Genomic DNA, 24,539 nt, shown 5'->3' on the forward strand with positions numbered 1-24,539 from the left:
TTGGCATTTGGCAGTAATAAAGTTCCATCTGTGGCTGATAAAATCGATGCGCTTCTATGATTGTCAGTAGTAATGCTCCATCTGTGGCTGATAGTACCGATGCTCCTCTATAATGGGCAGTAATAATGCTCCGTCTGTGACTGATAGCACCGATGCCCCTCCATGATTGGCAGTAATAATGCTCCATCTGGGGCTGATAGTATCAATGCTCCCCCATGATTGGCAGTAATAATGCTCCATCTGTGGCTGATAGTACCGATGCCACCCCATGATGGCAGTAATAATGCTCCATCTGTGGCTGATAGTATCAATGCTCCCCCATGATTGGCAGTAATAATGCTCCATCTGTGGCTGATAGTACCGATGCCACCCCATGATGGCAGTAATAATGCTCCATCTGGGGCTGATAGTATCAATGCTCCCCCATGATTGGCAGTAATAATTCTCCATCTGGGGCTGATAGTATCGATGCTCCCCCATGATTGGCAGTAATAATGCTCCATCTGTGGCTGATAGTACCGATGCCACCCCATGATTGGCAGTAATAATGCTCCATCTGTGGCTGATAGTACCGATCCCCCCCATGATTGGCAGTAATAATGCTCCATCTGTGGCTGATAGTACCGATGCCACCCTATGATTGGCAGTAATAATGCTCCATCTGTGGCTGATAGTACCGATGCCACCCCATGATGGGCAGTAATAATGCTCCATCTGTGGCTGATAGTACTGATGCCACCCCATGATTGGCAGTAATAATGCTCCATCTGTGACTGATAGTACCGATGCCCCCCATGATTGGCAGTAATAATGCTCCATCTGTGGCTGATAGTACCGATGCCCCCCCATGATTGGCTGTAATAATGCTCCATCTGGGGCCGATAGTATCAATGCCCCCCCATGATTGGCAGTAATAATGCTCCATCTGGGGCTGATAGTACCGATGCCACCCCATGATTGGCAGTAATAATGCTTCATCTGTGACTGATAGTATCGATGCCTCCCCATGATTGGCAGTAATAATGCTCCATCTGTGGCTGATAGTACCGATGCCACCCCATGATTGGCAGTAATAATGCTCCATCTGGGGCTGATAGTATCGATGCCTCCCCATGATTGGCAGTAATAATGCTCCATCTGTGGCTGATAGTACCGATGCCCCCCATGATTGGCAGTAATAATGCTCCATCTGTGGCTGATAGTATCGATGCTCCCCCATGAATGGCAGTAATAATGCTCCATCTGTGGCTGATAGTACCGATGCTCCCCCATGATTGGTGGTAATAATACTCCATCTGTGGCTAATAGTACCAATGCCCCCCATGATTGGCAGTAATAATGCTCCATCTGTTGCTGATAGTACCAATGCTCCCCCATTATTGGCCAGACTAGTACTCCATCTGTGGCTGATAGTATCGATACTCCTCCATGATGGGCAGTAATAATGCTCGATCTGTGGCTGATAGTATTGATTCTCATCCATAATTGGCAGTAATAATGCTTCATCTGTGGCTGATAGTATCGATGCTCTCCCATGATGGGCAGTAATAATGCGTCATCTGTGGCTGATAGTACTGATCTCCCCCATGATTGGCAGTAATAATGCTCCATCTGGAGCTGATTTTACCAATGCTCCCCATGATTGGCAGTAATAATACTCGATCTGTGGCTGATAGTACCGAGATTCCCCCATGTTTGGCAGCAATAATGCTCCATCTGTAGCTGATAGTTTTGATACTCCTCCATGATTGGCAGTAATAATGCTTCGTCTGTGGCTGATAGTACCGATGCTCACCCATGATTGGCAGTAATAAGGCTCCATCTATGGCTGATAGTATTGATGGTGCCCCATGATTGGCTGTAATAATGTTCCATCTGTGACTGATAGTACCGATGCTTCTCCATGATTGGCAGTAATAATGCTCCATCTGTGACTGATACTACCGATGCTTCTCCGTGATTGGCAGTAATAATGCTCCATCTGTGGCTAATAGTACCCATGCTCCTCCTCCATGATTGGCAGCAATAATGCTCCATCTGGGGCTGATAGTACCAATGCTCCCCCATGATTGGCGGTAATAATGCTCCATCTGGGGCTGATAGTATCGATGCCTCCCCATGATTGGCAGTAATAATGCTCCATCTGTGGCTGATAGTACCGATGCCACCCCATGATTGGCAGTAATAATGCTCCATCTGGGGCTGATAGTATCGATGCCTCCCCATGATTGGCAGTAATAATGCTCCATCTGTGGCTGATAGTACCGATGCCCCCCATGATTGGCAGTAATAATGCTCCATCTGTGGCTGATAGTATCGATGCTCCCCCATGAATGGCAGTAATAATGCTCCATCTGTGGCTGATAGTACCGATGCTCCCCCATGATTGGTGGTAATAATACTCCATCTGTGGCTAATAGTACCAATGCCCCCCATGATTGGCAGTAATAATGCTCCATCTGTTGCTGATAGTACCAATGCTCCCCCATTATTGGCCAGACTAGTACTCCATCTGTGGCTGATAGTATCGATACTCCTCCATGATGGGCAGTAATAATGCTCGATCTGTGGCTGATAGTATTGATTCTCATCCATAATTGGCAGTAATAATGCTTCATCTGTGGCTGATAGTATCGATGCTCTCCCATGATGGGCAGTAATAATGCGTCATCTGTGGCTGATAGTACTGATCTCCCCCATGATTGGCAGTAATAATGCTCCATCTGGAGCTGATTTTACCAATGCTCCCCATGATTGGCAGTAATAATACTCGATCTGTGGCTGATAGTACCGAGATTCCCCCATGTTTGGCAGCAATAATGCTCCATCTGTAGCTGATAGTTTTGATACTCCTCCATGATTGGCAGTAATAATGCTCCGTCTGTGGCTGATAGTACCGATGCTCACCCATGATTGGCAGTAATAAGGCTCCATCTATGGCTGATAGTATTGATGGTGCCCCATGATTGGCTGTAATAATGTTCCATCTGTGACTGATAGTACCGATGCTTCTCCATGATTGGCAGTAATAATGCTCCATCTGTGACTGATACTACCGATGCTTCTCCGTGATTGGCAGTAATAATGCTCCATCTGTGGCTAATAGTACCCATGCTCCTCCTCCATGATTGGCAGCAATAATGCTCCATCTGTGGCTAATAGTACCAATGCGCCTCCATGATTGATAGTAATAATGCTCCATCTGTGGCTGCTAGCATCAATGCTCCCCCATGATTGGGAATAATAATACTCCATCTGTGGCTGATAGTACCGATGCTCCTCTATGATTGGCAGCAATAATGCTCCATCTGTAGCTGATAGTATTGAAGCTCTCCCATGATTGGCAGTAAAACAATAGAGTAGAGAAAAGCCGGGGTTTGTCCATGCTAGACCACAAGGAACCAAAGATTCAAGCAAACCTTTACTCACATTCAAGCCAGTCTGACTGGCAGTAATAATACTCCGTCTGTGGCTGATATTACCGATGCTCCCCCATGTTTGGCAGTAATAATGCTCCATCTGTGGCTAACAGAGTCGATGCTCCCCCATGATTGGGAATAACAATGCTCCATTTGTGGCTAATAGTACCGATGCTCCTCCATGATTGATAGTAATAATGCTCGTCTGAGGCTGATAGTACCGATGCTCCCCCATGATTGGCAGTAATAATTCTCCTTCTGTGGCTGATAATACCAATGCTTCTCTGTGATTGGCAGTAATAATGCTCCATCTGTGGCTAATAGTACCGATGCTCCCCAATAAATGGCAGTAATAATGCTCCATCTGTGCCTGATAGTACCGATGCTTCCCCTTGATTGGCAGTAATAATGATCCATTTGTGGCTGATAGTACCGATGCTCCCCGATGATTGGCAGTAATAATGCTCCATGTTTTGCTGATAGTATTGATGCTCCCCCATGATTGGCAGTAATAATGCTCCATCTGTGGCTGATAGTACCGATGCTCCCCCATGATTGGCAGTAATAATGATCCATTTGTGGCTGATAGTACCGATGCTCCCCGATGATTGGCAGTAATAATGCTCCATCTGTGGCTGATAGTATTGATGCTCCCCCATGATTGGCAGTAAAAATGCTCCATCTGTGGCTGATAGTATTGATGCTCCCCCATGATTGGTAGTAATAATACTGCATCTGTGGCTGATAGTATTGATGTCCCCCATGATTGGCAGCAATAATGCTCCATCTGTGGCTGATGGTACCGATGCCCCCCATGATTGGCAGTAATAATGCTCCATCTGTGGCTGATTGTATCGATGCTCCCCCATGATTGGGAATAATAGTGCTCCATCTGTGGCAAATAGTACCGATGTTCCTCCATGATTGGCAGCAAAAATGCTTCATCTGTGGCTAATAGTACCGATGCTCCTCCATGATTGGCAGTAAAAATTCTTCCTCTGTGGCTGATAGTATTGATGCTCCCTCATGATTGGCAGTAATAATGATCCGTCTGTGGCTGATAATACCGATGCTCCCCCATGATTGGCAGTAATAATGCTCCATCTGTGGCTGATAGTACCGATGCTCCCCCATGATTGGCATTAATAATGCTCCATCTGTGGTTGATAGTACCAACGCTGCCCCATGATTGGCAGTAATAATGCTCCATCTGTGGCTGATAGTATTGATGCTCCTCCATGATTGGCAGTAATAATGCTCCATCTGTGGCTGATAGTACCGATGCTCCCCCATGATTGGCATTAATAATGCTCCATCTGTGGTTGATAGTACCGATGCTCCCCCATGATTGCCAGTAATAATGCTCCATCTGTGGCTGATAGTACCGATGCTCCCCCATGTTTGCCAGTAATAATGCTCCTTCTGTGGCTGATAGTACCGATACTCCCCCATGATTGGCAGCAGTGTCAGACTGAAGTACTTTGGGCCCACCAGAGGATTTGATTCTGACGGCCCACCTTTCTTCCCAACTCAAGAGCCCAAATGCAGCAGCAAGGTTTGCACTATGTAATCTCCTGAAGGAGAAATGAGGGTCAACCGGAGGATTCTCCGGTTCTCTGGTGGGCCAGTCCAACCCTGATTGGCAGTAATAATGCTCCATCTGTGGCTGATAGTACCGACGCTCCCCCATGATTGCCAGTAATAATGTTCCTTCTGTGGTTGATAGTACCGATTTTTCCCCATGATTGGCAGTAATAATGCTCTGTCTGTGGCTAACAGTACCGATGCTCCCCCATGATTGGCAGTAATAATGCTCCATCTGTGGCTGATAGTACCGATGCTCCCCCATGATTGGCAGTAATAATCCTCCATCTGTGGCTGATAGTACCGAGGCTCCCCCATGATTGGCAGTAATAATGCTTCATCTGGGGCTGATAGTATCAATGCTCCCCCAAGATTGGCAGTAATAATGCTCCATCTGTGGCTGATAGTACCGATGCCACCCCATGATGGCAGTAATAATGCTCCATCTGTGGCTGATAGTATTGATGCTCCCCCATGATTGGCAGTAATAATTCTCCATCTGGGGCTGATAGTATCGATGCTCCCCCATGATTGGCAGTAATAATGCTCCATCTGTGGCTGATAGTACCGATGCTCCCCCATGATTGGCAGTAATAATCCTCCATCTGTGGCTGATAGCAACGATGCCCCTCCATGATTGGCAGTAATAATGCTCCATCTGGGGCTGATAGTACCGATGCTCCCCCATGATTGGCAGTAATAATCCTCCATCTGTGGCTGATAGTACCGATGCTCCCCCATGATTGGCAGTAATAATGCTCCATCTGGGGCTGATAGTATCAATGCTCCCCCAAGATTGGCAGTAATAATGCTCCATCTGTGGCTGATAGTACCGATGCCACTCCATGATGGCAGTAATAATGCTCCATCTGTGGCTGATAGTATTGATGCTCCCCCATGATTGGCAGTAATAATTCTCCATCTGGGGCTGATAGTATCGATGCTCCCCCATGATTGGCAGTAATAATGCTCCATCTGTGGCTGATAGTACCGATGCCACCCCATGATTGGCAGTAATAATGCTCCATCTGTGGCTGATAGTACCGATCCCCCCATGATTGGCAGTAATAATGCTCCATCTGTGGCTGATAGTACCGATGCCATCCCATGATGGGCAGTAATAATGCTCCATCTGTGGCTGATAGTACCGATGCCACCCCATGATTGGCAGTAATAATGCTCCATCTGTGACTGATAGTACCGATGCCCCCCATGATTGGCAGTAATAATTCTCCTTCTGTGGCTGATAGTACCGATGCCCCCCCATGATTGGCTGTAATAATGCTCCATCTGGGGCGGATAGTATCAATGCCCCCCCATGATTGGCTGTAATAATGCTCCATCTGGGGCGGATAGTATCAATGCCCCCCCATGATTGGCAGTAATAATGCTCCATCTGGGGCTGATAGTATCGATGCTCCCCCATGATTGGCAGTAATAATGCTCCATCTGTGGCTGATAGTACCGATGCCACCCCATGATTGACAGTAATAATGCTTCATCTGTTACTGATAGTATCGATGCCTCCCCATGATTGGCAGTAATAATGCTCCATCTGTGGCTGATAGTACCGATGCCACCCCATGATTGGCAGTAATAATGCTCCTTCTGGGGCTGATAGTATCGATGCCTCCCCATGATTGGCAGTAATAATGCTCCATCTGTGGCTGATAGTACCAATGCTCCCCCATGATTGGCGGTAATAATGCTCCATCTGGGGCTGATAGTATCGATGCCTCCCCATGATTGGCAGTAATAATGCTCCATCTGTGGCTGATAGTACCGATGCCACCCCATGATTGGCAGTAATAATGCTCCATCTGGGGCAGATAGTATCGATGCCTCCCCATGATTGGCAGTAATAATGCTCCATCTGTGGCTGATAGTACCGATGCCCCCCATAATTGGCAGTAATAATGCTCCAACTGTGGCTGATAGTATCGATGCTCCCCCATGAATGGCAGTAATAATGCTCCATCTGTGGCTGATAGTACCGATGCTCCCCCATGATTGGTGGTAATAATACTCCATCTGTGGCTAATAGTACCAATGCCCCCATGATTGGCAGTAATAATGCTCCATCTGTTGCTGATAGTACCAATGCTCCCCCATTATTGGCCAGACTAGTACTCCATCTGTGGCTGATAGTATCGATACTCCTCCATGATGGGCAGTAATAATGCTCGATCTGTGGCTGATAGTATTGATTCTCATCCATAATTGGCAGTAATAATGCTTCATCTGTGGCTGATAGTATCGATGCTCTCCCATGATGGGCAGTAATAATGCGTCATCTGTGGCTGATAGTACTGATCTCCCCCATGATTGGCAGTAATAATGCTCCATCTGGAGCTGATTTTACCAATGCTCCCCATGATTGGCAGTAATAATACTCGATCTGTGGCTGATAGTACCGAGATTCCCCCATGTTTGGCAGCAATAATGCTCCATCTGTAGCTGATAGTTTTGATACTCCTCCATGATTGGCAGTAATAATGCTTCGTCTGTGGCTGATAGTACCGATGCTCACCCATGATTGGCAGTAATAAGGCTCCATCTATGGCTGATAGTATTGATGGTGCCCCATGATTGGCTGTAATAATGTTCCATCTGTGACTGATAGTACCGATGCTTCTCCATGATTGGCAGTAATAATGCTCCATCTGTGACTGATACTACCGATGCTTCTCAGTGATTGGCAGTAATAATGCTCCATCTGTGGCTAATAGTACCCATGCTCCTCCTCCATGATTGGCAGCAATAATGCTCCATCTGTGGCTAATAGTACCAATGCGCCTCCATGATTGATAGTAATAATGCTACATCTGTGGCTGCTAGCATCAATGCTCCCCCATGATTGGGAATAATAATACTCCATCTGTGGCTGATAGTACCGATGCTCCTCTATGATTGGCAGCAATAATGCTCCATCTGTAGCTGATAGTATTGAAGCTCTCCCATGATTGGCAGTAAAACAATAGAGAAGAGAAAAGCCGGGGTTTGTCCGCGCTAGACCACAAGGAACCAACCGAAGATTCAAGCAAACCTTTACTCACATTCAAGCCAGTCTGACTGGCAGTAATAATACTCCGTCTGTGGCTGATATTACCGATGCTCCCCCATGTTTGGCAGTAATAATGCTCCATCTGTGGCTAACAGAGTCGATGATCCCCCATGATTGGGAATAACAATGCTCCATTTGTGGCTAATAGTACCGATGCTCCTCCATGATTGATAGTAATAATGCTCCGTCTGAGGCTGATAGTACCGATGCTCCCCCATGATTGGCAGTAATAATTCTCCTTCTGTGGCTGATAATACCAATGCTTCTCCGTGATTGGCAGTAATAATGCTCCATCTGTGGCTAATAGTACCGATGCTCCCCAATAAATGGCAGTAATAATGCTCCATCTGTGCCTGATAGTACCGATGCTCCCCCTTGATTGGCAGTAATAATGATCCATTTGTGGCTGATAGTACCGATGCTCCCCGATGATTGGCAGTAATAATGCTCCATGTTTTGCTGATAGTATTGATGCTCCCCCATGATTGGCAGTAATAATGCTCCATCTGTGGCTGATAGTACCGATGCTCCCCGATGATTGGCAGTAATAATGATCCATTTGTGGCTGATAGTACCGATGCTCCCCGATGATTGGCAGTAATAATGCTCCATCTGTGGCTGATAGTACTGATGCTCCCCCATGATTGGCAGTAATAATGCTCCATCTGTGGCTGATAGTATTGATGCTCCCCCATGATTGGTAGTAATAATACTGCATCTGTGGCTGATAGTATTGATGTCCCCCATGATTGGCAGCAATAATGCTCCATCTGTGGCTGATAGCATCAATTATCCCCCATGATTGGCAGCAATAATGCTCCATCTGTGGCTGATGGTACCGATGCCCCCCATGATTGGCAGTAATAATGATCCGTCTGTGGCTGATAATACCGATGCTCCCCCTTGATTGGCAGTAATAATGCTCCATCTGTGGCTGATAGTACCGATGCTCCCCCATGATTGGCATTAATAATGCTCCATCTGTGGTTGATAGTACCAACGCTGCCCCATGATTGGCAGTAATAATGCTCCATCTGTGGCTGATAGTATTGATGCTCCTCCATGATTGGCAGTAATAATGCTCCATCTGTGGCTGATAGTACCGATGCTCCCCCATGATTGGCATTAATAATGCTCCATCTGTGGTTGATAGTACCGATGCTCCCCCATGATTGCCAGTAATAATGCTCCATCTGTGGCTGATAGTACCGATGCTCCCCCATGTTTGCCAGTAATAATGCTCCTTCTGTGGCTGATAGTACCGATACTCCCCCATGATTGGCAGCAGTGTCAGACTGAAGAACTTTGGGCCCGCCAGAGGATTTGATTCTGACGGCCCACCTTTCTTCCCAACTCAAGAGCCCAAATGCAGCAGCAAGGTTTGCACTATGTAATCTCCTGAAGGAGAAATGAGGGTCAACCGGAGGATTCTCCGGTTCTCTGGTGGGCCAGTCCAACCCTGATTGGCAGTAATAATGCTCCATCTGTGGCTGATAGTACCGACACTCCCCCATGATTGCCAGTAATAATGTTCCTTCTGTGGTTGATAGTACCGATTTTTCCCCATGATTGGCAGTAATAATGCTCTGTCTGTGGCTAACAGTACCGATGCTCCCCCATGATTGGCAGTAATAATGCTCCTTCTGTGGCTGATAGTACCGATGTTCCCCCATGATTGGTGGTAATAATGCTCTTTCTGTTGCTCATAGTACCGATGCTCCCCCATGATTGGCGGTAATAATGCTCCATTAGTGACTAATAGTACCGATGCTCCCCCATAATTGGTGGTAATAATGCTCCATCTGTGGCTAATAGTATCGATGCTCCCCATGATTGGCAGTAATAATGCTCCATCTGTGGCTGATAGTACCGATGCTCCCCCATGATTGGCAGTAATAATGCTCCTTCTGTGGCTGATAGTACCGTTGTTCCCCCATGATTGGCGGTAATAATGCTCTTTCTATGGCTGATAGTAACGATACTCCACCATGATTGGCGGTAATAATGCTCCATTAGTGGCTAATAGTACCGATGCTCCCCCATGATTGGCACTAATAATGCTCCATCTGTGGCTGATAGTACTGATGTTCCCCCATGATGGGCAGTAATAATGCTCCATCTGTGGCTGATAGTATCGATGCTCCCCCATGATTGGCAGTAATAATGCTTTATCTGTGGCTGATAGTATTGATACTCCTCCATTATTGGCAGTAATAATGCTCCATCTGTAGTTGATAGTACTGATGCTGCCCCATGATTGGCAGTAATAATGCTCCGTCTGTGGCTGATAGTACCGACGCTCCCCCATGATTGGTGGTCATAATGCTCCATCTGTGACTGATAGTATCAATGCTCCCCCCCGATTGGCAGTATTATTGCTCGTCTGTGGCTGATAGTATTGATGCTCCCCCATGATTGGCAGTAATAATTCTCCTTCTGTGGCTGATAGTACCGATGCTCCCCGATGAGTGGCAGTAATAATGCTCAATCTGTGGCTGATAGTATCAATGCTCCCCCACGATTGGCAGTAATAATGCTCCATCTGTGGCTGATAGTATCAATGCTCCCCCATAATTGGCAGTAATAATGCTCCTTCTGTGGCTGATAGTACCAATGCTCCCTCATGATTGGTGGTAATAATGCTCCATCTGTGGCTAATAGTACCGATGCTCCCCCATGATTGGCAGTAATAATGCTCCATCTGTGGCTGATACTACTGATGCTCCCCCATGGTTGGCAGTAAAAATGCTCCATCAGTGGCTGATAGTACCGATGCACCCCCATGATTGGCAGTATTATTGCTCCATCTGTGGGTGATAGTATTGATGCTTCCCCATGATTGTCAGTGATAATGCTCCATCTGTGGCTGGTAAAATTGATGCTCCCCCATGATTGGCAGTAATAATGCTCCTTATGTGGCTGATAGTACCGATGCTCCCCCATGATTGGCGGTAGTAATGCTCCATCTGTGGCTAATAGTACCAATGCTACCCAATGATAGGAAGTAATAATGCTCCATCTGTGGCTGATAGTTCCGATGCTCCCCCATGATTGGCAGTATTAGTGCTCCGTCTGTGGCTGATAGTACTGATGCTCGCCCGTGATTGTCAGTAATAATGCTCCATCTTGGGCTGAGAGTACCGATGCTCCCCCATGATTGTCAGTAATAATGCTCCATCTGGGGCTGATAGTATCAATGCCCCATGATTGTCAGTAATAATGCTCCAACTTGGGCTGATAGTACCGATGCTCCCCCATGATTGGCAGTAATAATGCTCCATCTTTGGCTGATACTACTGATGCTCCCCCGTGATTGTCAGTAATAATGCTCCATCTTGGGCTGAGAGTACCCATGCTCCCCCATGATTGTCAGTAATAATGCTCCATCTTGGGCTGATAGTACTGATTCTTCCCCATGATTGGCAGTAATAATGCTCCACCTGGGGCTGAGAGTCCTGATGCTCCCTCCTGATTGGCAGTAATAATACTCCATCTGTGGCTGATAGTACCGATGCTTCCCCATAATTGGCAGTAAAAATGCTCCATCTGGGGCTGATAGTATCAATGCCCCATGATTGGCAGTAATAATACTCCGTCTGTGGCTGATAGTATTGATGCTCCATCATGATTGACAGTAATAATGCTCCATCTGTGACTGATAGTACCGATGCTTTCCGTGATTGGCGGTAATAATGCTCCATCTGTGGCTGATACTATTGATGCTCCCCCATCATTGGCGGTAATAATGCTCCATTTGTGGCTAATAGTGCCGATGCTCCTCCATGATTGGCAGTAATAATGCTACTCTGTGGCTGATAGTACCGATGCTCCCCCATGTTTGGCAGTAATAATGTTCCATCTGTGGCTGATAGTACCAATGCTCCCCCATGATTGGCAGTAATAATGCTCCATCAGTGGCTGATAGTATTGATGCTCCCCCATGATTGTCAGTAATAATGCTCCATCTTGGGCTGATAGTACCGATGCTCTCCCATGATTGGCAGTAATAATACTCCATCTTTGGCTGATAGTACCGATGCTCCCCCATAATTGGCTGTAATAATGCTCCTTCTGTGGCTGATAGTACTGATGCTCCCCCATGATTGGCGGTAATAATGCTCCATCTGTGGCTAATAGTACCGATGCTCCCCCATGATTGGCAGTAATAACGCTCCATATGTGGCTGATAGTACCGATGCTCCCCCATGATTGGCAGTAATAATGCTCCATCTGGGGCTGATAGTACCGATGCGCCGCCATGATTGGCAGTAATAATGCTTTATCTGTGGCTGATAATATTGATACTCCTCCATTATTGGCAGTAATATTGCTCCATCTGTGGCTGATAGTACAGATGCTCCCCCATGATTGGCAATAATAATGCTGTTTGTGGCTGATAGTACCGATGCTCCCCCATGATTGGTGGTAATAATGCTCTATCTGTGGCTAATAGTACCGATGCTCCCCCATGATTGGTAGTAATAATGATCCATCTGTGGCTGATAGTACCGATGCTCCCCCATGATTGGCAGTAATAATGCTCCATCTGTGGCTGATTGTATCAATGCTCCCCCGTGATTGACAGTATTCTTGCTCCGTCTGTGGCTGATAGTATTGATGTTCCCCCATGATTGGCAGTAATAATGCTCCTTCTGTGGCTGATAATACCGATGCTTCCCCATGATTGGCAGTAATAATGCTCGTCTGTGGCTGATAGTACCAATGCTCCCCCATGATTGGCGGTAATAATGCTCCTTCTCTGGCTAATAGTACCGATGCTCCCCCATGACTGGCAGTAATAATGCTCCATCTGTGGCTGATAGAATTGATGCTCCCCCATGATTGGCAGTAATAATGCTCCTTCTGTGGCTGATAGTACTGATGCTCCCCCATGATTGGCAGTAACAATGCTCCATCTGTGGCCGATAGTACCAATGCTCCCCCATGATTGGCAGTAATAATGCTCCATCTGTGGCTGATAGTACCGATGCTCCCCCATAATTGGCAGTAATAATGCTCCATCTGTGGTTGATAGTAACGATGCTCCCCCATGATTGGCAGTATTATTGCTGTGTCTGTTGCTGATAGTATTGATGCTTCCCCATGATTGTCAGTAATAATGCTCCATCTTGAGCTGATAGTACCGATGCTCCCCCATGATTGTCAGTGATAATGCTCCATCTGTGGCTGATAGTATTGATGCTCACCCATGATTGTCAGTGATAATGCTCCATCTTGAGCTGATAGTACCGATGCTCCCCCATGATTGGCAGTAATAATGCTCCATCTGTGGCTGATAGTACCGATGCTCCCCCATGATTGGCAGTAATAATGCTCCATCTGTGGCTAATAGTACCGATGCTCCCCCATGATTGGAAGTAATAATGCTCCATCTGTGGCTGATAGTACCGATGCGCCGCCATGATTGGCAGTAATAATGTTTTATCTGTGGCTGATAGTATTGATACTCCTCCATTATTGGCAGAAATATTGCTCCATCTGTGGCTGATAGTACAGATGCTCCCCCATGATTGGCAGTAATAATGCTCTGTTTGTGGCTGATAGTACCAATGCTCCCCCATGATTGGTGGTAATAATGCTCTATCTGTGGCTAATAGTACCGATGCTCCCCCATGATTGGCAGTAATAATGATCCATCTGTGGCTGATAGTACCGATGCTCCCCCATGATTGGCAGTAATAATGCTCCATCTGTGGCTGATAGTATCAATGCTCCTCCGTGATTGGCAGTATTATTGCTCCATCTGTGGCTGATAGTATTGATGTTCCCCCATGATTGGCAGTAATAATGCTCCTTCTGTGGCTGATAGTACCAATGCTCCCCCATGATTGGCGGTAATAATGCTCCTTCTCTGGCTAATAGTACCGATGCTCCCCCATGATTGGCAGTAATAATGATCCATCTGTGGCTGATAGTACCGATGCTCCCCCATGATTGGCAGTAATAATGCTCCATCTGTGGCTGATAGTATCAATGTTCCCCCGTGATTGGCAGTATTATTGCTCCGTCTGTGGCTGATAGTACTGATGCTCCCCCCTGATTGGCAGTAATAATACTCCATCTGTGGCTGATAGCACCGATGTTCCCCCATGATTGGCGGTAATAATACTCTTTCTGTGGCTGATAGTACCTATGCTCCACCATGATTGGCGGTAATAATGCTCCATTAGTGGCTAATAGTACCGATGCTCCCCCATGATTGGCGGTAATAATGCTCCATCTGTGGCTGATAGTATTGATGCTCCCCCATGATTGACAGTAATAATGCTCCATCTGTTGCTGATAGTACCAATGCTCCCCCATGATTGGCAGTAATAATGCTCCATCTGTGGCTGATAGTACCGATGCTCCCCCCATGATTGGCAGTAATAATGCACCATCTGTGGCTGATAGTACCGATGCTCCCCCCATGATTGGTAGTAATAATGCTCCATCTTTGGCTGATAGTACCGATCTCCCCCATGATTGGCAGTAATAATGCTCCATCTGTGGCAGATAGTATTGATCCCCCCCATGATTGGCAGTAATAATGCTCCATCTGTGGCTGATAGTATTGATGCTCCCCCATGATTGACAGTAATAATGCTCCATCTATTGCTGATAGTACCAATGCTCCCCCATGATTGGCAGTAATAATGCTCCATCTGTGGCTGATAGTATTGATGCTCCCCCATGAATGACAGTAATAATGCTCCATCTGTTGCTGATAGTACCGATGCTCCCCCATGATTGGCAGTAATAATGCTCCATCTGTGGCTGATAGTACCGATGCTCCCCCATGATTGGTAGTAATAATGCTCCATCTTTGGCTGATAGTACCGATGCTCCCCCATGATTGGCAGTAATAATGCTCCATCTGTGGCTGATAGTATTGATCCCCCCCCATGATTGGCAGTAATAATGCTCCATCTGTGGCTGATAGTACCGATGCTCCCCCATGATTTGTAGTAATAATGCGCCATCTGTGGCTGATAGTATTGATGCTCCCCCCATGATTGGTAGTAATAATGCTCCATCTTTGGCTGATAGTACCGATCTCCCCCATGATTGGCAGTAATAATGCTCCATCTGTGGCTGATAGTATTGATGCTCCCCCATGATTGACAGTAATAATGCTCCATCTGTTGCTGATAGTACCAATGCTCCCCCATGATTGGCAGTAATAATGCTCCATCTGTGGCTGATAGTACCGATGCTCCCCCATGATTTGTAGTAATAATGCACCATCTGTGGCTGATAGTACCGATGCTCCCCCCATGATTGGTAGTAATAATGCTCCATCTTTGGCTGATAGTACCGATCTCCCCCATGATTGGCAGTAATAATGCTCCATCTGTGGCAGATAGTATTGATCCCCCCCATGATTGGCAGTAATAATGCTCCATCTGTGGCTGATAGTATTGATGCTCCCCCATGATTGACAGTAATAATGCTCCATCTGTTGCTGATAGTACCAATGCTCCCCCATGATTGGCAGTAATAATGCTCCATCTGTGGCTGATAGTATTGATGCTCCCCCATGATTGACAGTAATAATGCTCCATCTGTTGCTGATAGTACCGATGCTCCCCCATGATTGGCAGTAATAATGCTCCATCTGTGGCTGATAGTACCGATGCTCCCCCATGATTGGTAGTAATAATGCTCCATCTTTGGCTGATAGTACCGATGCTCCCCCATGATTGGCAGTAATAATGCTCCATCTGTGGCTGATAGTATTGATCCCCCCCCATGATTGGCAGTAATAATGCTCCATCTGTGGCTGATAGTACCGATGCTCCCCCATGATTTGTAGTAATAATGCGCCATCTGTGGCTGATAGTATTGATGCTCCCCCATGATTGACAGTAATAATGCTCCTTCTGTGGCTGATAGTACCGATCTCCCCCATGATTGGCAGTAATAATGCTCCTTCTGTTGTGTCTCCAGTAAAACTGATAAATCTCCGATTTTCTACAGTAAAATGCACCAACAACAGCTGCAGATCCGTAACTAGCAGCCATAGTTGGCCACGCTAATGTTAATGGTAAATCTGATCCACATCTCGCCACATTCTCAGCCACTTTCCTAATAGTTTCAAAACTTTTGCAGTGACGAAAATAAAATTGCACTAAAACGAAGGAGCGGCTTTCTGCAAATTAGTCCTAATGCGGCCCCCATGTGTGTCTCAGCCTTGCAGGGTGGGGTGTCGTGTTGTGCAGGTGACGGCACCCCAAGGATGACTGAGCAGTGACTCACTGACACCGTGTAGCTTTAATAACTGGTATTGTCAGTCCCAATAGACACCACGTTCAGAGGGATTATGGCGGCCATAGGTGTGCGCGGGCCTCGATGATCTCATCCCCTCCGGCCTGTAGGAAGGTAGTTATTTCTGATAGCCCATATTACACCCATTCTTTCTTTTGCAGATTTCCAGTCTGCGCTGAGTTACGCAGGTAAGTGCCCCCTCTTTTCCTCCTTCTGCCTCAATATTAGGCCGTGACCCCTGTATTAGGTGACAGGTGGATGGTTTCTCCAGGTTGTGGAAAGCCAATGACGTCAGATCGCATCGTGGGTGGACAGGACGCCTTCTATGGGGAGTGGCCCTGGCAGATAAGCCTGAGGAAGAACGGTATCCACATCTGTGGCGGAGTCATGATTGACGCACAGTGGATCCTGAGTGCGGCTCACTGCTTCATCCGGTAAGAGGCCGCCATATTGGGGGCTTAGAGCGGTATCTGTACTCTCCATAATGACGATTCTCATGTATGCTCCTCACTCACGTTGCGTTCTTCCTCTTTCCATACCAGGCCCTTCACACCCTCAGATTACAAGGTGAATCTCGGAGCATACCAGCTGTCTATACCCACTGGCGTCATGTCGGAAGTCAGCGCCATTTATATCCACCCAATATACCAGCGTGCGGGCTCCAGTGGGGACATCGCCCTGATAAAGCTCATGAATCCGGTGGCATACTCAGACTATGTGATGCCCATCTGTATCCCCGCCCAAGATGTCCAGTTTCCCAGTAACCTGAACTGCTTTGTGACTGGCTGGGGATCCATCAAATCTGGAGGTAACAATGAGTAATGGAAGAATCCACAAGTATCAGTATGGTTAGATTTCGGCAATCTACTTCCATTTCCAGAGGACGGTGTGATCAGCTTCTTGTGCTTGGATCTTCATGTGAAGTTCATGAGTGATTCTGAGCTCCTCTTATAACAGCTGGGCACCAAGGAACCGAGACAAGAATGAAGGAACGAGAGTGAACTCTAGTTCCAGGAAACCTAGACCACACTTCAGTGGAAACCTTCTTTAATAAATAAGATATGTTGTTTCAGCCACAAAGACTATTTCTAGCAACGAGTATGAACTTTACATCTTGTGAAGACAAGAACAAGAAAATCCAAAATCAGATCGACCTTCCCAGGAAGACTTTTCTTCAGTTTCATCTTGTCTTCTAATTCGCTCCAGATCCTGTTCACCCTCAGATTACAAGGTGAATGTCTTTGTACCAGCTGGAAAGAACTGCTCACTAAGAAGGGTAAGATGGGAGAAATAAAAGAAAAAGAAGAGGTGGAACATGAAAAAGGAGAAGAGCAAGAGGAGGAAAATGAGAAAGACAGTGAAGAGAAGCAAACGGAAGAAGAGCAGAAAGTAGGGGAAAAAAGAGAAGAAGAGCAATCAGGAAAAGAGAAAGAAGGAAATGGAAGATGAAGAACAAGAGAAAGAAGAGGAGGAAAGTGAGAAAAAAGAAGGAAAATGAGAAAAGAAAAGCAAGAGGAAGAAGAAGAAAAGGAAGATGATGAAGAGCAAGAGTAAGTAGAGAAGGAAAATGAGGAAGAGGACGAAAATGAGAAAGAAGGAGAAGGGCAAGAGGAAGAAGAGGAAAAAAGAAGGAAAAGGAAGATGTTGAAGATCAAGATGAAGAAGAATATGCGAAAAAAGGAGAAGAGAAGGGAAATTACAGAAGAAAAGCAAGTGGAAAAGGAAGATGATGAAGAGCAAGATGATGAAGAGAAAAATGAAAGAGTGAGAAGAGAAGGAAATGAGAGAAGAAAAGCAAGAGGAAAAGGAAAATGATGAAGAGCTAGAGTAAGAAGAGAAGGGACATGAGGAAGAGGAGGAAACTGAGAAAGAAGGAAAAGGGCAAGAGGAAGAAGAGGAAAAAGAAAAGGAAGATGAAAAAGAGAGAAAGGAAGAAGAGAAGGAAAGTGAGAAAGAAGTAGAAGAGGAAAAGAGGAAAATCAGAAAGCAAGAAAAAAGGAACAAGATAAAAAGGAAAAGGGAGAAGAGCAAGAGGAAAATGAAGATGAGGAGGAAAATGAGAAAGAAGTGCAAGAGGAAGAAGGGGAAAAATAAAGAAAAGGAAGGTGAAGAAGAGCGAGATGCATATGAGGAGAAAATGAGAAAGAAAGATATGAGCAAGAGGAAGAAGTTGTACATCAGAAAGAAGGTGAAGATACAAAGAAAGAAAGAAGGAAAAAGATGAAGTACTTCATGAGGAAAAAGAGAGCAAAAAGGAAAGAGAAGATGAAGTACTGCATGAGGAAAAAGAGAGCAAAAAGGAAAGAGAAGATGAAGTACTGCATGAGGAAAAAGAGAGCAAAAAGGAAAGAGAAGTATAGAAAAGTGAGAAAGATGGTGAAGAAGAGCAAGAGGAAGAAGAGGAGAAAGAAAAAAATAAGAATGAAAGAGGGATGCAAGAGGAAAAGATGGTGAAGAAAAGGAAAAGGAAGGAAAAGGAAGGTGAGGAATATCAAGAGGAAGATGAAAGAGGAAGGGAAGAGTAAGAGGAAAAGAGGAAGAACAGGCAAAATAAGGAAAATGAAGATGAAGAATAGCAAGAGAAGGCAGATGAGAAAATAGGAGAAAAAGAGCAGGAAGAAAAAGAAATGACAAAGATGATGAAGATGAGAAAGGAGAAGAAGAGCTAGAGGGAAAAGAAAGGAAGAAGAAAAGGATGTAATCAAAGAAGAGAAGTGAAAGATGACAGAAGATCGAGAAGAGGAGGAAGAAAAAGGGGAAGGAAAGGAAGAAGAGGAGGAATAAGGAGAAGAAGAAGAAGAAGAAAAGGAGGAGGAATAAGAATAGAAGAATCAAGAGGAAGCATACCGAAGACATGTGGGAGGCAGATGATTCCAGTTAATAGCTTCCATTTCACATTCCTGTTTTATTGTCTCACCATCACTCGTCTTCAGTAAAGATCTGGGTCTTTTTGGACTAGAAGAGTATTGATCTTCAGTCCGGTCACTCCTATCAATGGGAAGGTTCTGCTCGATTTGGCCAAAAATCCACTGACATGTTTTGCTTTCTATATTCTGGATTCTCTAACCAAAGAGCACAGGTGTCGGCACATCTCTGTCTGGCTGCCATGTTGTCCGCACGGTTCAGCAGTATTTCTGCTTCGGAATATTACAACTGCAGCTCATTGTCCGTAGTCGTTATTATCACCGAGGCTTCTGGTCAGGCGTTTATTAAGTAATTGATTTATATGCACTAGTAACTACCTATATGAAAGGGACACACACTGCCTGCATTAGTCAATATATCCAAAAGTTTATTACAGTACCAGCATATCCATATAGCATAAACATGTGACTAATAATACATAACAATAAGTGGTTTAGATGAGTGGATATGGAGACAACAATGCCCAGGAACACTGAGCAGCAGCAGGTGACCATGGCATCCACAAAACACACACTGCAGTGCAATAAAATCATATCTACAAAGTATCAATGGACCCATACAAGTGTGAGGGAAAATAAACCCAGGGACACTGGTCCTCATACCCCTATCGGGCAGGGAAAGGGAACGGACCAAAGAAGTCAGAAATAAATAAATTGCTGCAAATAGTGCATATATGTCAACTACTTTTATTTTAGGTGGGGGGCACTTACCTCAGTACTCTTTGTAGGTTTTCATGTAGCTCAGATTGCTGATAATCTGAAGAATAACCAGAATAATGTGCCGTTTTGTTTTTTTCTAGTGAGTCTACCATCACCTCAGACGCTACAGAAGGTCCAGCTCCCCATCATCGACCGTGCGGAGTGTGACGCCATGTACCACATCAATAACCCCACTATAACCGCCAATACCACCTTAATACAGTGGGACATGATCTGTGCAGGATACAAGGATGGTGTGAAGGACGCCTGCCAGGTAACAAGACATCCTCATGGCAAAGAGGTCAACACAGTGTATATGTAGATGTGCCGGTAAGGCCACCAACAGGGACCATTCTAGTCAAAGTGAGGTCTTAGGCAAAAGTTAAAAGTGCGGCCCCAACTGGTAACATATCGCACTATCAATCAGAAACATTTACGTCACATTTACCGGAAGTGATTCAGACCTTTAATTGCGCGCCATTGACAATATTGAAGTGATCTGGCACTCGTGTGCCGGCCTCCTCACACCGGCAGATGAAGATCTGGGAAGAATACTGGGTTGATGATCCATGTTGGCAGAGAAGGGTGTTACCCTAGTAGATGAACTCTGAGAGTTGTTGTAACAAAATTCTGCTAGCGGAAGCAACTCCAACCAGTCATCCTGCGAATGGCTGATATAGCATCGAAGAAACTGTTCCAGAGTCTGATTCGTCCGCTCCATCTGCCCATTAGTCTGAGGATGATACGCAGAAGATAGACAAACATTAACACCAAGCGCAGAACAGAATCCCTTCCAGAACCTGGATGTAAACTGCACTCCCCGATCAGAAATGATTTAGTCCGGAACTCCATGCAGCCGGATCACATTCTGGATGACCAAATCTACCGTCTCCTTGGCTGAGGATAGACCAGTACACGGAATGAAGTGGGCAGCTTTAGTAAGACGATCTATCACCACCAGAATAGAATTCATTCCCCCAGAGGTGGGCAATTCTACTATAAAGTCCACAGAATTAGACCCCCAAGAGCGATAGGGGATGGGTAGTGGTTGTTGCAATCCAGTAGGTGATACACAAGGAGTCTTAAAGCATGCACATACCTCACAAGAAAGAACGTAGGTCTTCACGTCCCTCAGACAGGTAGGCCACCAAAAGAAAAGGCTCAGGAACTCCTGTGTCTTCTGAACCCCACGATGACCAGCCAAGTTGGAGTCATGGACAAACATGAGGACCTGCAGCTTTACAGTCTCTGGAACGTATAAACATTGATCCTGGACCCACATACTGTTTTTGGAAACTAAGTTCACATCAGCAGTCAGGTTGGTGAGAAACGGGTCTGCGTCATAGTAGTATAATGCTCTCATGTGTATCCAGACCTCTTTTTATGCACCCCATGATCCTGTTTGCCTTGGCAGCCACTGCCTGGCACTGGCTGCTAGAGGTAAGTTTATCATTAACTAGGATCCCCAAGTCCTTCTCCAGGTCAGATTTACCCAGTGGTTTCCCGTTCAGTGTGTAATGGTGATATTGATTCCTTCTTCCCATGTGTATAACCTTACATTTATCATTGTTAAACTGCATCTGCCACCTTTCGGCCCAAGCTCCCGACTTATCCAGATCCATCTGTAGCAGAATACTATCTTCTCTTGTATTGACTGCTTTACATAGTTTTGTATCATCTGCAAATATCGATATTTTACTGTGTAAACCTTCTACCAGATCGTTAATAAATATGTTGAAGAGAAGAGGTCCCAAAACCGACCCCTGCGGTACCCCACTGGTCACAACGGCCCAGTTAGTGAATATACCATTTATAACCCCCCTCTGCTTTCTATCAGTAAGCCAGTTACTTACCCATTTACACACATTTTCCCCCAGACCCGGCATTCTCATTCTGTGTACCAACCTCTTGTGTGGCACGGTATCAAACGCTTTGGAAAAATCAAGATATACCACGTCCAATGACTCACCTTGGTCCAGTCTATTGCTTACCGCTTCATAAAAACTGATTAGATTGGTGTGACAGGAGCGATTCCTCATAAACCCATGCTGATATGGAGTTACACAGTTATTGTCGGTGAGATAATCCAGAATAACATCCCTCAGAAACCCTTCACATATCTCACCAACAATAGAGGTTAGACTTACTGGCCTATAATTTCCAGGTCACTTTTAGAGCCTTTTTGAATATTGGTACCACATTTGCTATACGCCAGTCCTGTGGAACAGACCCCGTCCCTATAGAGTCTCTAAATATAAGAAATAATGGCTTGTCTATTACTTAGTTCTCTTAGTACTCGTGGGTGTACGCCATCCAGACCCGGAGATTCATCTATTGTAATTTAGCCGGTTTCGCCCCTCTTCTTGGGTTAGATTGGTGACCCTTAATATCGGGTTTTCTTTGTCTCTCGGCATTTCATTTTCCACTGTGAAGACCGTGGAGAAGAAGGTGTGTAATATATTCACTTTTTCCTCGTCATCTACAACCATTCTTTCCTCACAGTTTTATAAGGGGCTACACTGTCACTTATGATTCTGTTACTATTGATATAGGTGAAGAACAGCTTGGGATTAGTGTTACTCTCCTTTGTGCTTCTCTGTTTCCTTTTTGGCAGCTGTAATTAGTTTTTTAGATAAAGTATTTTCCTCCCTACAGTTGTTAGATCTTCAGCGGGGCCGTCCTGCTTTAGTGGTGTAAATGCTTTATTTTTACTGTTATTTGCCCCTCTTACTTCTTTGTTTAGCCACATTGGGTTTTTCCTGTTTCTTGTCCTTTTATTCCCACAAGGTATAAACAGCTTACAGTGCCGAGTGCTCGTATTGATATTGATGTTACTTTCTGGATTATAGGTTCCTGATTAATTCATTGTGTCCTGACCCCAATCTTCAGACGTCCAGATCTATGATGAGCACCATCGAGTTCACATTTTCACAGTCATTCTGTTCTTCTCTCCCAAAGGGCGACTCCGGTGGTCCATTGGCTTGTCGATGGGATGGGTCTTGGCTCTTGGCTGGACTGGTCAGCTGGGGCTTCGGCTGTGCTATTCCAAACCGTCCTGGTGTATACACAAGAGTGACTGCATATTCTGGCTGGATTCAGCAATATGTGCCACAATTCCAGCTGACACCCGCTGACATCAACGTGCTAGAACCCACCAATGGCTCAGTGATGCCCTCCTCGGTGCTCACCCTTCTCTTCTTGATCCTCGCCCTGCTCATGCACAAGATCTGATAGACCTGGTTTCTACGCTGTCTCCACACTTGTATTATTATCGATATTTCTAGGTTATTGGACATATAGACAATAGACAATTTGTCCATGTGACGCCCATGATGGAAATGTCTGTGAGGTGACCAACACTTGTAGACCACCATACTGCAAAACTGTTATTTCATGAACCTCAATATTAATAAATGTGTATGGAAAGAACCATTGTTCTGATCACATTATCATTAAAATTAACTTTGAATTCTTCCTTTTCCATTCACTTTATTGCTCGGTGACTCTTTGCTCATTTAGTCCTAGCATCACTAGTTAGATACGCTAGCTAGCGTTCTTACTAAAGGATGGGAACGCTTTCCTGCGGTTTGTAGTATTCTGGTAGTAGGTGTTAGGTTTGGATTTGGGCTGCTGAACTTTTAAGGTATGATGTAATTGAAAGTTAATTTTCAATCGTATCCTCTAGGCTGGATGTGTTACTAATCCTGAGGAAATGCCCTGATAAAGACAGAAACATGGGCCTCTATCCACACGCTCCACCACACTTTGTCTACACTTTCACCTGTGAAATACTAAGGAAATCCTGAAAACATGACCTGTTGGGGTCCGCGAGGACTGGAGTTTGGGAACCACTGGTCTACACTCTCTTCACACAGCCATATCAGAGGAGTGTTCAAGTGTCTCCATGCAAATGACCATCTGTGATGACCTCACTGAGACTGCTGAGAAGTGCGAGAAACTGTTCCTCAGTACTACAACTGCATGAAGAGTGGCCACACGTCTGTCACCCTCTCTCATTATCTCCTTACTTTGTTCCTAGTTTATTGTACTTGAAGTTATAGAGTCTAGAAAGCTCTGCTAGGTCTTACAGCTCCAGGCTGACCGTGACAGTGGAGCCTAGGGGAAAATAAGGAGTTTGGAGGGGACAAATAAGTATGAAGGGGCTGATAAGTAATCGAAAAAAAGAAAACAGGAGAGTTTCAGAAAGAAAATAGAGGGGTCAAAGAAGTGTAGTTGAACACAAAAGAATATAAAAGGAAGGGAAAAGTCAGGAGGACATGTATCTATTGGAGAACATGGGAGTTTGGAATGGAGGGAAGAGACTGGAGATAATACAGAAGTCTTGTGGGGACAGATGAGTCCAGAGGAGGACATAGCAGTCTAGATGGGATGGTGGAGTCTGGAGATAATAGAGAAGTCTTGTGGGGACAGATGGGTCCAGAGGAGGACATATTAGTCTAGATGGGATGGTGGAGTCTGGAAAGGACAAAGGACTCTGGTGGGAGCAGAGGAGCCTCAAGGGGAGGGAAGAGTGTTATGATTGAGTCACCGCAGGAGGCAAAAACAGAAATGCAAGCTAAG

The 24,539-nt window shown here is 45.4% G+C and overlaps 1 protein-coding gene across 1 annotated transcript; it reads left to right on the plus strand.

Annotated features, from left to right (window-relative positions):
- The first annotated feature begins 16,593 nt into the window (after window positions 1–16,593).
- On the plus strand, window positions 16,594–23,432 carry LOC141073143 (serine protease 33-like). Its single transcript, XM_073560509.1, has 4 exons — window positions 16,594–16,769; window positions 16,878–17,143; window positions 20,060–20,232; window positions 22,917–23,432. Exons 1-4 carry the CDS (start codon window positions 16,594–16,596, stop codon window positions 23,187–23,189), a joined length of 888 nt encoding a protein of 295 aa, XP_073416610.1. The 3' UTR covers window positions 23,190–23,432.
- Window positions 23,433–24,539: the final 1,107 nt, after the last annotated feature.

The sequence above is a fragment of the Dendrobates tinctorius genome, unplaced genomic scaffold (genome assembly GCF_039654945.1).
Source record: "Dendrobates tinctorius isolate UK_male_01 unplaced genomic scaffold, ASM3965494v1 ptg000297l, whole genome shotgun sequence".
NCBI lineage: Eukaryota > Metazoa > Chordata > Amphibia > Anura > Dendrobatidae > Dendrobates > Dendrobates tinctorius.